General features: G+C 50.1%; 1 protein-coding gene across 1 annotated transcript in view; it reads left to right on the forward strand.

Annotated features, from left to right (window-relative positions):
- The window catches only part of PLEKHA2 (pleckstrin homology domain containing A2), a 47,751-nt gene that overhangs the window by 15,811 nt on the left and 17,985 nt on the right, over positions 1 to 13,955 (forward strand). The window contains exons 2-4 of the mRNA XM_052661471.1: positions 3,102 to 3,158; positions 9,969 to 10,017; positions 11,370 to 11,467. Of these exons, the coding sequence (XP_052517431.1) occupies positions 3,102 to 3,158; positions 9,969 to 10,017; positions 11,370 to 11,467 (204 nt within the window). The remainder of the gene's footprint in view (positions 1 to 3,101; positions 3,159 to 9,968; positions 10,018 to 11,369; positions 11,468 to 13,955) is intronic.

Genomic DNA, 13,955 nt, shown 5'->3' on the forward strand with positions numbered 1-13,955 from the left:
GCAGGACGTGTGGGTTTGTGTCTTGAGTGGCTCCCTCAAATCCCACTTGATCGCTCATAATTCCAGCTAGGGCTCTGGAGGCCTCCGGCTGTGGTCTGGGGTGAGGAGACTGAGTTGGGCAAGAACAGCTCCTAGACTTGGCGTCTGCGTCTGGTAATTAGCACTGCTGGTCGGGGATGGAAGCTGCCCTGGGCCGGACTCCTCTGTTTACCCTTATGTAACTCTCACAACCAGCCCAGGAAACAGGGCTGATGAGCCCCGTCTTCTAGGTAGAGGAACTTGCCTGCGGGCCTAGGACACTGATGTCTCAGCTAGAATTCCAGCCACTTAAGTTAGAAGCGGCAGTGTGCTGCTTCTAGAGCTTTGAGGTGAAGTCAGGAGAAGCCGAGCCAGGTGTGTGACCTCGGGCAGATCCCCTCAACACACGACTCACTTCCCTCAAGTACACAACAGGGGCTGGGGGTGGGCCAGGCAGCCAGTGTCCACAGTGGCCGGTGGCGGGGTGTGTCCCCAGGGCTGTGCAGATGCAGCCAGCTGTGGGCAGCCTCTCTCTGCAGAGCTGTCTGCCTTGGGTGGCTCACAGCCTTCTCAGAGGCACTGTCAGCTGCTCACTGGCCTTTTGGGGTGCTGTGTTTCCTTTTTGGAATCAGATTTAGGGGGTATAGATTTCCCTGGTGGCTCAGACGGTAAAGAATCTGCCTGCAATGTGGGAGATCTGGGTTTGATCCCTGGGTGGGGAAGATCCCTTGGAGGAGGGCACAGCTATCCATTCCAGTGTTCTTGCCTGGAGAATCCCATGGACAGAGGAACCTGGAGAGGCTACAGTCCATGGTGTTGCAAAGAGTCAGACACGACTGAGTGACTAACACTTAGGGGTACTAGGCCTATCTGTTGTTACCCAATAGAGAGTTTTCTTTAAAAAAAAACAACAACAACAAAACAATGCAGTCATTATGTAGTTTAAAAAATGTGTAAATCCAGTCGTCCATATTCAAAATGCTGATTCAGATACTCAAGGGCAGCTTTTAGACTTATGGCCTCATTTGCAAAAGAGAGATGTCCTTTCTGGATCTCTTTCTCTAAATTTCTAGGGCTCTGAGAATCCTTTTATCGCGGTTTTATCTCCATCCATTTTCTTATGAATAGGAAGCTTCACACACTGCCTTACTTCAGGTGATGCCTGTGAATTTAGGTTGTTGGACTTGGAAGGACTCTTCCCCGCTATCTAAGATATTTCTTAAGGGCAGTCTCCTGGAATGACAAGTCATCCCACTGTTGACCCTTTAGGAAATTTGCTAGAGAGTGAAGGACCGGGAAGCCTGGCGTGCTGCTGTCTATGGGGTTGCAAAAGAGTCGGACACGACTGAGTGACTGAACAGTGATCTGCAACCATTATCCTAGATTTGCCTTTGTTTATTGCTTTGAGATGACCCCAGGTCTTCAAAATAGGGGCTCCCAGGTTATTCTTTGAGGCTTACGGCAATAGTTTAAGAGGTCACCAGGAGCTGAGGTCCCGTGCGAGTGGATTCGCCAAGTTATATGTGAGAAACTGCATAGCTGTGATTTCTAACGATGGCTGTTTCTTTGGTTCGCTCCCACCCCTGTGTTTCCATCCCTTCATTTCTGACAGTGGAGAAGTTAGAGAGCCAAGAGAGTGTGTCAGGGTAGAATGTTGCCAGACAAGGTGCCTGTTTCTTGATGTTTTAATAATGCATTTATTTTTATGCTGTACAGACATCATTCCATTTTAGTACTTAAAACTGCCCTTTGAAATAGACTGAAGAACTATGTTTTTCTTTCCTCCCCCCCCCCCCCCGCATATTGTGTTACTCTGTACCATATTTATTAAGAAGAGAATTTGAAGTGTCATCAAATAAGATAAAGCCAACAGAGATATCAGAGCAGTCAGGACAATATATATTTTATTTTATATATATATATATAACTAGCTAACACTTGTTCAGAGTCATATAGATGACTGTATAACTCTAAACAGAGACAATTCTAAGTGTCTTTTTAAAAGTATTTATTTACTTTATTTATTGGGCTGTGCCACGAGAGATCTTTAGTTGTGGCACGCAGGATCTTTTTCTTCTTTATTTGTGGCACGTGGGATCGGTTTCCTGACCAGGGCTCGAAAGACTCCTGCATTGGGAGCATGGAGTCTTAGCCACCAGGGAAGTTCCCGCAAGTGGTCTTAAGTCTATTAACTCATCCTTAGAACTGTCTGGTGAGGTAGGTGCTATTATGATCCCTGTTTTTACAGAAGGGAAAACTGAGGCTTAGAGATGAAGGAACTTATTCACAAAGTGGTGGATCCCCCACTTTTAACCACTGTCCTAGAATACCTCTCTGAAATAAATGAGGCTAAGGGAAATGTTAAGTCCACATACCGTGGCAAGAATGATCACTGTGGTGAGGTGAAGAAAGGTAAGTGACTAGAGAACACACTTATGGGGAGATGGTGGGGGAGGAATAGTTAGGGAGTTTGGGAAGGACATGTACACACTGCTGTATTTAAAATGGATAACCAACAAGGACCTACTGTATAGCACAGGAAATTCTGCTCAATATTCTGTAACAACTTCATTGGGAAAAGAATTTGAAAAAATTTGAAAAAGAATAGATACATGTATTTGTACAATTGAAAGGCTTAGGGCTTCCCAGGTGATCCTAGTGGTAAAGAACCTGCCTACCAATGCAGGAGATGGTAAGAGATACGGGTTTGATCCCTGGGTCGAGAAGATCCCTTGGAGTAGGAAATGGCAGCTCACTCCAGTATTCCTGCCTGGCAATCCCATGGTCAGAGGAGCCTGGCAGGCTACAGCCCTTGGGGTTGCAAAGAGTTGGACACGACTGAAGTGGCAGCACGCACGCCTGTGTAATTGAATCACTTTGTTGTACACCTGAAACTAATACAACATTGTTCATCAGCTGTACTCCAAAATAAAATCAAAAGCTAAAAAAAAAAAGTAAGTGACTAGTCAAGATTGCAAAGCCAGAAAGTGGCATCAACAGAATGAGACTCTCAGCCTTCTTTAGTCCTGTATCCACTGCCTCGCGTAGCATCCTTCTTCAAACGCAAAACCCATGTCTTTCAGAACCTGGCAATTGGGGCAGGAGCTGTTGGATCTTTGCAGCTGACCTACATCTCGAAGGTAATGTCGGCCTGGAGCTTTGGGACTTCATAGTCTGTAAGTAGGTTTAGTATCTAAACTAGAGGAAGCACACACCTCGGGCATCGGCTCCTGGGGGTGTTGCTGGGCTGTGATGTGCTCCCCACATGCCTGTGGAAGCGTGTAACTGACCAGGGCCGGGTGGCCTGTGGTTAGCAGGTTCTTGGAGGGCGGTCTTGCAGCCTCTCACTTCTGGGACCCATTAGTCAGTGATACTGCCACCTCCTGCAAAGGTGGGATGGGAGGTGGGTGGGCAAAGACTGGGACATGATCTTTTTTTAAACTGGGGCCAAAAGGAACACAAACACAACAGCAAAAAACCCGGTGACTGCAAAGGATTCTCCCAAAGTGTATGGTTTGACTGGGATGGCTCAGGAAGCGTTGGGGTGGCACTGAAAGCTTATCCATGGGCTGGATCGGATCACTGTGGAGGGGAGCCTGGGAAGGCCCCAACCACTCAGCAGCCAGAGAACAGCTGGAGGGGCTGGCAGGCCAGCCAACAGCCCATCCCCTTGTCCAGTCCGCACAGAAGAGGCGAGAGCAACCCCTCTTCTGGGCTGAGACCTGGGTGGGGCCTGGGGGCTCCAAGTGGATGGTGCCCACTCGTAGCTGCTGAATTCAGCTTTGTGTAGTGGCTCCTCCCTGGAGCAGGCACTGGCACTGACCTGTGATACTGCAGTGATTAAAAAAAAAAAAAGAAGGCCGGGGGATTTAGAGCCTTGCTAGAAAGAGGAACTGTTCATCCAGCGAGGAAAGCCAGGTGGCCCCAGCCAGCACCGAGGTTCTGGAGGGCCCTCACTCAGGCCTCTTGGGGACCTCAGCTTCCTTGTCCACGTTCTCCCCTCCTCAGGGGATGGGACTCCGATCTGAGTGGCTCCTGGCTCCATCTCATAATAAGCTTTGGGGGTCCTTGGGCAGCCCTCCCATCTCAGCTGGGCCAGAGGGGAAGGCAGCTGCAGGGGTTGCAGGCGGGAGTCCAGCAGAGGTGACTGGGTGCAGGGCAGTGTTTGGGCGCCTTAGAGCGAGGAGGGAAGGATGGGGAGAGGGGAAGGGCTTAGGAAAGCAGGCCATTTGCACGCTTTGTGGTCAGAATGTGGCTGCCTGGCCGCCCGGCCAGGGGCCTGGGCCCCTGCCTCTCCTGTCCGGTCCTGTCCTGTCTTGCTGTGAGCTCATTAGGTCATTTCATTAGGAGGTTGGAAGAGAGAGAATTCAGAGAGCGGGGAGCAGAGACCCCCGCTTAATGAAACTCCAACCATCTCCCGTTTGAGAGGGTTTTTTTTTTTCCTCCTTCCTGATGGGAGAAGAGGGAGTACAGTCTCGCAGAATCGTGATTTATAAATGCAGCTCGGATGAGGGTTTCTCAAATTCTCGGCTTGGGAGGCTGCTTCCTTTAGCAGGAGGGACCTGCCTTTTACCTTCCGTGGAGGGGAGAGGCAGGCAGGGATGGGTTTTGCAAAACCCACAGCTGCCAGTGGGTCAGGTTTCACCGAGAGGAGAGCCTTGAACTGCTTGCTGCCTGACCCAGTACCAGAAAGCCGGGGTTTTCCCAGAAAAAAAAAAGATTTAGCCTGTGCTGGTATCAAATTAGGCATTCCAGGTTATTTCTTGTTAATCCCTAGGTGTCCCCTCCCCAAGGAACGTGTTGCATCAGCAGCGGCAGCCCGGCCGTGGTGCGTGTGCCCTCCGCTAAGGGTGCTCGTCCTTGTGGGCTGGTGTCGGGAACATCCATCTTCAGAGGAAGGTTCTGAAATTGATGTCGTCACAGCAGCAGGGCCAGTTCTCAGGCCAACCAGAAAAAGATGGATACTGGCCTTTGACTCCACCCACCTCCCCGCTTTGTTTGCGGGTCCTCTTCCACGCAGCCAGCTCCACCTCTGTTAATGCGAATCCTGGCCTGACCCGTGAGGCCAACCAAACTGAAATGTGGGAGTCAGGAGCAGACAAAGCTTTACTGCAAGGCCATACAAGGAGATGAGGTGGCTCACGGCCTTCAGGAGTCTTAAGCTCCCTGAAGGGTTTCAGCAAAGCATTTTTAAGGGCAGATGAGAGGGTTGAGGGTCTCAGAGTGCACGTTTCTCTGACAGGTTGATGGTGAGACAGCTGGGCGGTGTCATGGGAGTTCATGTTAGCGGTCCTCGGGCTCCAGGAGACGTGGGACCATGTACTCAAGGTCATCTAGTCCTTCCTCCGTTTGCTGCTGGTTGTTGGGGGGGTGGGGTTCACATCTGCAAAACAACTCAGGAAATTTGCATCAGATACTGTTATCTGGGTACCTCAGAGGAGAGCTCAAGCAGAGGATACGGAGAAGGCTTTGTCTGTGGAAGGCCCCATAGGGTCCTGTTCGCTTACACTTCCAGCTTGTGGCCTGGCTCTCTGTTAACTGCAACAAAGACCTTCCTGGAACAGGGCTCACTCCTGGCTTTTGACGGGCAGGGGTGGGCGGGGTCATGGATCCTTAGGAAATTCTGATGAGAAGCGCGGATTGATGTCCCGGGTAAATCATGTGTGCATGCACATACCCTGATTTTGCCTGTGCCTCCAGGGGTCACTGACCCCTGGAAGCTGGTTCAGAGGCTCCGGCTTCAAGCCTGCTATGACTCTGGATGGCTGACTGCCTCTTCCCTGGCTCCTGATGCTGCCTCATGGGGCAGGGTCTCCCTGGGCAGCACCGAGGCTCCAAGGCCTTGGGCTGCTGCTGCTGCTGCTGCTGGAGGGGCCCCAGCCCCACTTCTGGCCCAGGGGGGCCAGGGTGGGGCGGGCTCACAGTGCCCCGGTGCCCCATGGCTTTGCTGCTCCTGTGGTCTGTGCATGATCTGATAAGAGCGAGTTCCTGAGAGTCTGTCGGGCTGGTGGGGGGGGGGGGGGGCAGGGGGCGGCCTCGCCTGTGTCACTCTGCAGGTGACCTGTGCCCCGTCTCTGCCTCACCTCCCCTGCCCCCTGACCTCTCCCTGCCTCCTCACCCAGGACCACCGGTCAACCACTGCTGTGCAGCGACTTACTTGTGGCCAGAGTCAGCCCATCCACCACGCCACTTCTTCAGGAGCCTCTCTGCTCCTTTACTACGTGTGAAGGAGCTGCTTGGGCTGGCCTGGTCAGCAGCAGGTGGTGCAGTGGGGCAGTGGTGCTATCCCTCCCAGGAGGCAGGGGTCCTGCCCCCCATCAACGGGATCTGGGGGGAGGCCAGAGCTATACTCCTCCAGAGTGAGTGAGACCGCCTCTTAGCCCCCACCTTGGCCTTTCTTTTTGAGGGCATAGCAGCCAATAGATGGGACTTGCTATGTTGTGTTTTTTTTTGGCCACACCAAGGTATGTGGGATCTTAGTTCCCCAATGAGGGATCAAACCCATGTCCCTGTATTGAAAGCCTGAAGTCTTAACCACTGGACCACCAGGGAAGTCCCTTTATTTTCTTCATCATCCCAGGACTGAAAGAAGGGGTGTAGTTGCTTCTCCTTTGGCTTTGCCAATCTGGGGGCTGATCAGAGATGTTGAGGGTCTTACCCTTGCTAAACAACCCATCAGCGTTGACCTAGAACTGGCGTCCTGTTAATTCAGCAAGAGCTGCTTGGCCAGGTAATCCTTCTGTGGTCACCACGAAGCAGATTACAGGTGTGCAGGCCTGTAATCACACGTACTCCCAACTGAACACTGGATAAACACGTAAAAGCAAATGGAAAGCCAAGTGATCTCTTCGAAAGTTTTGACTTCCGGTAATAAGCACATTTTCCCTCTGCTGGCTGGTAATGAGTTGTGGTCAGAGTGGACCGTTTGTCACCCAGCCAGGGTGAAAGTGTCCGGAAGGCCTGGATGGCCAAGGTAGTTCTGCGACGGTCAGGGTCATACAGGAACCAAGGGCGGGACACACAGGAGCTCTGAGCTTGAGGACCTGCAGGAACACAGGTGCTGAGGGAGGAAGCCCATGACAGATCAGAACACCAGATGCAAACAGGAGGAAAGCACACAGTGTGGCTCAGGTTGAATTCTGGGATCTGAATCCCAGGAGAACAAGATGGCATGGGGGCCAGGGCTTGTTCGCAGGGCTCCAGCGCACAGATGCTAAAGAGGCAATGGGATTTTCATCCTCTTTGAAGGCAGATATGCGGGCTCACCGTTGTCTAAATCTTCATCATCTGGGAGATGATTTTTCTTAGGCCCTCTAGCGTACACCTCACATCATGGTAAACATCAGAATGACTCCACTTTCCTCATTGACTGTAATTGTCTGGCTGTGAGATATTTGAAAGGATTTTCATCATTTTTCTTTTTAAATGATTTGACTCTGAGTAACTCAATTTATGATTGGCTCTAATTTCTCAGCTATCGTCTTGCACATCCAGGGATTCTCGTGAACCAAGAAAATCAAAGCTGCTAATTATTTTTGAATGTTGTGCAGTTTTTGTGAATGTTTAATTAGAATGTGAGTGAAATTAGCTTAATGCGACATCTTATAGGCATTTAGTTAAATACTTGCCGATGAGGTTGGTGTAATGTCATATAGACGTTCAGTTGAATAGTTATTACTGTTGAGTGTGCCATATTCATTTTGTGTGTTGGAGGCCAGGTCTCATACATGTTTTGGGGCCCGGAGAAGCTCACAAGGCCCTTAGCATTTTGTCCGTCATGCCAGGCATGAAAAGTGAAAGTTAGTCACACAGTCACGTCTGACTCTTTGCAATCTCATGGACTGTAGCCCACCAGGCCCCTCCGTCCATGGAATTCTCCAGGCAAGAGTACTGGAGTGGGTTGCCATTTCCTTCTCCAGGGAATCTTCCCGACCCAGGGATCAATCCCAGGTCTCCTGCATTGCAGGCGGATTCTTTACCATCTGAGCTACTAGTGAAACCCCTCATGCCCAGCATAGCATGGCTTGTATTGGTACGTGGAATGGGTGTAAACAGCCCCTCCTTGGTTGAGCAGCTTCTGCATGATAAGGTGGGTTAAGTGCTTCACCTGCACGGTCACATTTAATCCTCACCATGGCCCTGTGAGAGCATGATTTATTATTACTGTTTGATGGACTAGGAAATGGTGAGACAGCTGGGACGCCTGGGATGGGGGCCTGGCGCTCTGGCACCAAAGCCCAGGCTGTGCCGCCTGTCCTTCCTTTGATCTTTTATAGGCTGCCGCCTCGGTTCCCATCTTGAGTGTTCTGAGCAGTATTAATTTGGGTTGTTGAGAAATCTGGGCCAGGTCTGTAGAAAGAACTTAGAGCCAAGAGGGAGAATCCAGTCACCCTGGTGTGTCAGCTTGGTGTGTCAGTCATGATCAGATCTTGAGCCACTGTGAGCCATGATGAGACCTTAATTTTTTTTTTTTTTAATGTTGGAGCTTTCCCTCTTGTTTTTATTTTATTTTATTTTATTTGCCTGCACTTGGGTCCTTTAGTTGTGGCAGGGCAGGATTTTTTCCAGGTGGCTCGGTGGTCAGGAATCCACCTGCCAACGCAGGAGACACAGGAGACATGGGAAAGATCCCTGGGTTGGGAAGATCCCCTGGAAGAGGAAATGGCAACCCACTCCAGTATTCTTGCCTGGGAAATCTCATGGACAGAGGAGCCTGGTGGGCTACAGTCCAAGGGGTCGAAAAGAGTCGGACACAACTGGGCACACATACACTATAGGAACTCTCAGTTGTGGCATTTGGGATCTAGTTCCCCGACCAGGGATGGAACCTGGGTCCCATGTGTTAGGAGCACAGGGTCTTAGCTACTGGATCACCAGGGAAGTCCTGAAACCTTAATTTTGACTCCAAAGTTTTCTTTAGCTCTTGGCTTCTAATGAGCCTCCTGTTAAAGCTAGAACGACTCCAGGAGCCCCTGGGCGAGAGCAAGTTGGACAATGCCCCTGACCAGAAATGCAGGAATGGTGTGCATGAGTGGATGATAGCCACGTGTGAACAGTGGTTCCCAGCCTCGGTCCTGGGGGAAGGGGCTGCCCCCTTAGAAATCCCAGGTCCAGTGGGGGAGGCCTGCTCCAGGGACGTTCAGCCTTCATCAAGGGCAGTCGTCTAATTCCATATGATGGAATATGCTTTCCTTTCCTTGTTCAGAGTATTTGAACTCAAACGAGAGGGGCTCACAACAGGCACAGAATCAGAACGTACATGTGGGGGCAGGCTTGAAAAGGCAGGATGACACAGCAGGACGTAGAAAAAGTCCTGCTTTCTTATGCCTTTGTCTTCAATATGGGATGTGCCCTGATCCCGTCAGCTGTTCTCTGGGCAGGTGGGAAGCGCTTATTTTCATGGTGAAGCAGTCACGGTAAAGCTAAGGGAAATTGATCTGTGTGTCTCAGTGAGTGACTCACCTTTCTGTGGGCTCTGTTTGAAATCTGTGTATTTGTGACAATTCCACCTCTAATTCACAGAACTGTTTAGCAGAGGAGGTTGGTGGTTGGGAGAGGAGTAGGGTCTCGCTAATGTGAAAGGTACGTATCTTTGTGGTTCAAAGAGAATTTTCTCAGGACTCAGTGGCTTGTGAGCGTTTTTGCAGATTCAACACAGACATCAAGATAGCGGCTATCTTCGAGGGGTGGGGCCGGGATTCTATCTACCAGAGAGGGGCACAGAGGGCCTCTAAGAAATAGGATCGATAGTGGGTGATTTCTTAATCTGGATGATGCATGCAAGGCTTCCATTCAGTCATTAGTTTTTAAAATGTTCTCATATGTTTTTGTATACTCTTCTTTTTGTATCAAGTCTCCTAATGTATAAAGTTTTGAAGGAAGAAAAAGCACAACTTTACAACACTGTAGGAAACACACTCACATTTCTTTTCTTTCTTCATCTGATTTAGGTGAGCATAGCCACCCCAAAGCAGAAACCCAAAACTCCGTTTTGCTTCGGTAAGTCCTGAGCAGAGGGTGGGTTTTCTGAACACTCTTACAGCAGCTTCCTCTTTTGCGTGGAGATGGTCCTGTGATCGATCACATGTGACTTGTACCGTGTGTGTGTGAGGGACCGCTGTCCCAGCCGTATCCCTGGGCCTCACATGATCTTCCTTTCCCTGGTCTCCCTGTGAAGATTGTTAATAACATAAGACGGAGGCACAGGCGCCCATGATGTCTCAGTTCTCCTGGCTCTGCAGGGCAGGGTGCCAGGCATCTACCGGAAGTCTTAAAGAAGCTTTAACTCAGAGCAGAGGAATGGTATGGAGACTTGAGGGAACTAGGGAATGTTCTACTGAAAGTCTTACTGCCAGTGAGTGATGGCTGGGGGTGCCCCAGGAAGCAGAGCCGCTCAGTGGATGCAGGTCATTGAAGCATCAGTATTGACCTGGCTTCTACTGCCTGCTCAGTGCTGTACTAAGTGCTATGAGCAGATGCTAACAGATAGCTTCTGTTTTATGTCTGGGGTGTAAGCTCCACGAAGGTAGGGATGCTCCCCGGCTTTGTCATTGGTGTATCCCCAGCACTTAGCGTGTGCTTCCTGGCACAAAGCGGTTGCTCAGTAAATATTCGCTGAAGGAATGAGGGAATGAACTAAGGGGTTGTCTACCCCCCGATGCTCACCTCCTCCAGTTCTAGCTTATTTTTGCCAGGAGAGTAACATGGTCCTTTAAACTGTCCTCTTTTCCCACTCAGGTTGGTTCAAACTTCTTTTGCACTTTCTCCCACTTCCTTCAACTACTATTGCCAAGCTCAAAAATCTGACTCTCAGATTTTGTGGTCAGCAGATCTATAAAGAGAGAAAAAAATATAAAGAACCCAGAAGTGAATTGTTGACCTCATGGAGTGCTGAGGAAGGACCAGGAGTCTCAAGGTCACAGACTTGAACCTAGGCAACCTTAGTTCCATGTCTCAACCACAGACAAGACCCCTAACCCGGGTCAGTTGTGCTAGTGGAAACCAGGAGCATGGGGGCCAAACTTACATGTGTATTATCATGACTGTCCAGCGTTTGGTGCCTTGGAAAAGCTGTCTGGGCGTGTGTCTGGTGGACGGTGAATGAGCCGCCTTTCTGCACAGCAGCACACGAAGGCCATTAGTGTTGTCTTGTGGCCAATGGAATAATAATCCACAATTTTTTTTGAGATTGAGAGCTCTCTGCTTCCCAGTTATTCCCAGGTGACTTTGCACCATGGGGAACATCTTGGTCTCCCCGGCGGGAATCCTCTGCCCTGCTACGTCAAGCACCTTAGTTTTGGCGTGTGAGTTCTGACCTGGATTCTTCTCTCTTCATCCCATGCCTTTTGCAGTCATCAACGCCCTCTCGCAGAGGTATTTTCTTCAAGCCAATGACCAGAAAGATCTGAAGGACTGGGTGGAAGCCTTGAACCAAGCCAGCAAGATCACTGTACGTATGATCTTTCTCCTTTCTGGTGAGAGTCTCTCTGCAGTTGGCGCGTTTCAGGTGGGGAGTGGCCCAGGTGGCGACAGGGACTTTCTCAGGACCCATTCCAGACCGGTTCCCCTACCTCTTCATACCTTGGCCGACTAGCCGCAAGTTGAACTGAGAGTCTGAGTCTGAATCAGGTGCGAGGGGAAGTTTATGGAGTGTCCCGCTGTGCTTCCTGGGAGGGCTCCCAGGCAGTCGTGGTTTGGGTCATTCTGGGATGCTGATTCAGAATGTGGTGGGATTGGAAAATGGAGTGCTGACTCTGAGAAACAGAGTGGAGGAAACTCACATGAGGGGGGAAGTCGGAACTTTTTCCTGGCTTGCGGAGAGACTCTTCTGACTTTAAGAGGCCACCTGGGGACCAGTCCAGGCCGTCCACTGACCTGTCCTGGGAAAGCCTAACATTTATAAGCACGAGCTTGCTGGCTGTTCTATGAGGACTCTTGTTTTCCTTGACTTGGCTAACGAAGAACTCCTTTCTTCCTCCTTAGAAATACAGAAAAAGAAAGGGAGATGGGTATGAATAAGGAGAGGGGAAAACTGTTTCAGGGAAAAAAACTAGACCTTTAACCAATAATATAGGCCGACTTCTGGCATGTAAGCCACACTTTGCTGAAAAGCTTGATTTTCTGTATCATATCTTCAGAAGTGCTAACATTCTAGTGACTTCCAGTAAAAACCAGTATGTGCTGGGGCAGATTATTCTCCCCAACACCTCAGGGTTCCCGTGAACAATTTCATAGAAGAAACCTGTACAGTTATCCAGCACCTGTGATGCTGCCTCTGAGCAGAGTACATCGATGTGGTTTTGCTTGTCGGCTCGTTATTCTGATAAACCTTGGTAAGGAAGTGAAAAGAGAGGGAAATGGTGGGGGTCTGTGAAGGGGGGTAGCTGCTAACTCAGGCACGTCTGCTACCCACACGCTTGTGTGTGTCTGCAGAATGCTGACGTTATTAAAGGTTTCCTTCGTTCATGTTGGAGTCTTCACCCTTCTGGGTCTTCCACACTGTGGGGAGTTTCTTTCAGTGAATACTTTCTTCTCATTTAGTGTTATCTCTTTTTTTTTTTTAAGTTTTTTTGTTTTTTTGATGTGGATGATTTTTAAAAGTCTTTATTGAATTTGTTACAGTAATGTTCCTGTCTTATGTTTTGGTTGCTTGGGTGCAAGGCCTGTGGGATCTTAGCTTGGGAAGCTAAGATCCAGTCATACCCTCTGCATTGGAAGGTGAGGTCTTAAGCACTGGACCACCAGGGAAGACCCCAGGGTGTCCTCTCTTGGACCTGCCTGGTGAACTGGACTACACAGACTGTGAGGCAGCGGGGGCCTCTTTGTCCTGCTTTTGTGCCTTGAGCGAGGAGTTGCTCCAAGTGGCCAGTTCCACGCCCTCTTTCTGCCTGCTGGGATGTCCCAGCCTCTGCAGGGGCGCCATAACCTCTAGGGTCCCCCTGACTTTCCTCTCTCTGCTCTATTTATGTGTCTCTTTACTCCTCCTGCCAAAGATCCTGTGGGACAGAAGGAAGAGGAGGGGCACCTGACTTCCTCATTACGGGCAGATTTCTCTTAGTGCACCTTATGTGCAAAGTGAAGCATCTTGGGGGCAGGGGATGCAGAGATGAAGGATACAGACCATGTATCCAGGTGGGCTTCCTCACTGGCCACATTGCTCACCCTTCACATCACTCCTGTGAGGCGGGTGCTTTCGCTGCCATTTTTATGATGAGGAAAACGGAAATCAGAGTCTTGCCCTAAGTCTGCGAAGTCACTTCAGTCGTATTTGACTCTGTGCGACCCCATAGACGGCAGCCCACCAGGCTCCCCTGTCCCTGGGATTCTCCAGGCAAGAACACTGGAGTGGGTTGCCATTGCCTTCTCCAATGCGTGGAAGTGAAAAGTGAAAGTGAAGTCACTCAGTCGTGGCCGACTCTTAGCGACCCCATGGACTGCAGCCTACCAGGCTCCTCCGTCCATGGGATTTTCCAGGCAAGAGTACTGGAGTGGGGTGCCATTGCTCTAAGTCTGGAGTTTGCTAAATGACAGAGCTGGGATTCAAGCCTGGGACCTTCTGACTTCTGAGACCTGGAAGGGTTTATAAAAATATGAAAAACAAGCAGCAGACGTACAAGAAGTTAGATGACATACCACTTTCACTTTCATGGCTTCTTGTTAGCCTCATGAAAACCTCAACTAGGGAGGGCGGGAGTGATCATCTGGTTTATAAACGAGGCAGTGGAAATGCCTGGAGATCAGAGTGACCCACCCAGGTTCAGGAGCCAGTAACCACCGATCCCTGGTCGTAGAGTGCTGGGTCACTGAGTCCTTATGATTGAAGATAATGGTGAGCGTATGGTATTCAGCCGGAAGTGCAGACGCCAAGCGGGAGAGGAGTGGGGTGAACTGGGAGCCTGGGATTGACATATGTACACTACCATGTATAAAATGGATAG

Source organism: Budorcas taxicolor, chromosome 24 (genome assembly GCF_023091745.1).
Source record: "Budorcas taxicolor isolate Tak-1 chromosome 24, Takin1.1, whole genome shotgun sequence".
Taxonomy (NCBI): Eukaryota; Metazoa; Chordata; class Mammalia; order Artiodactyla; family Bovidae; genus Budorcas; species Budorcas taxicolor.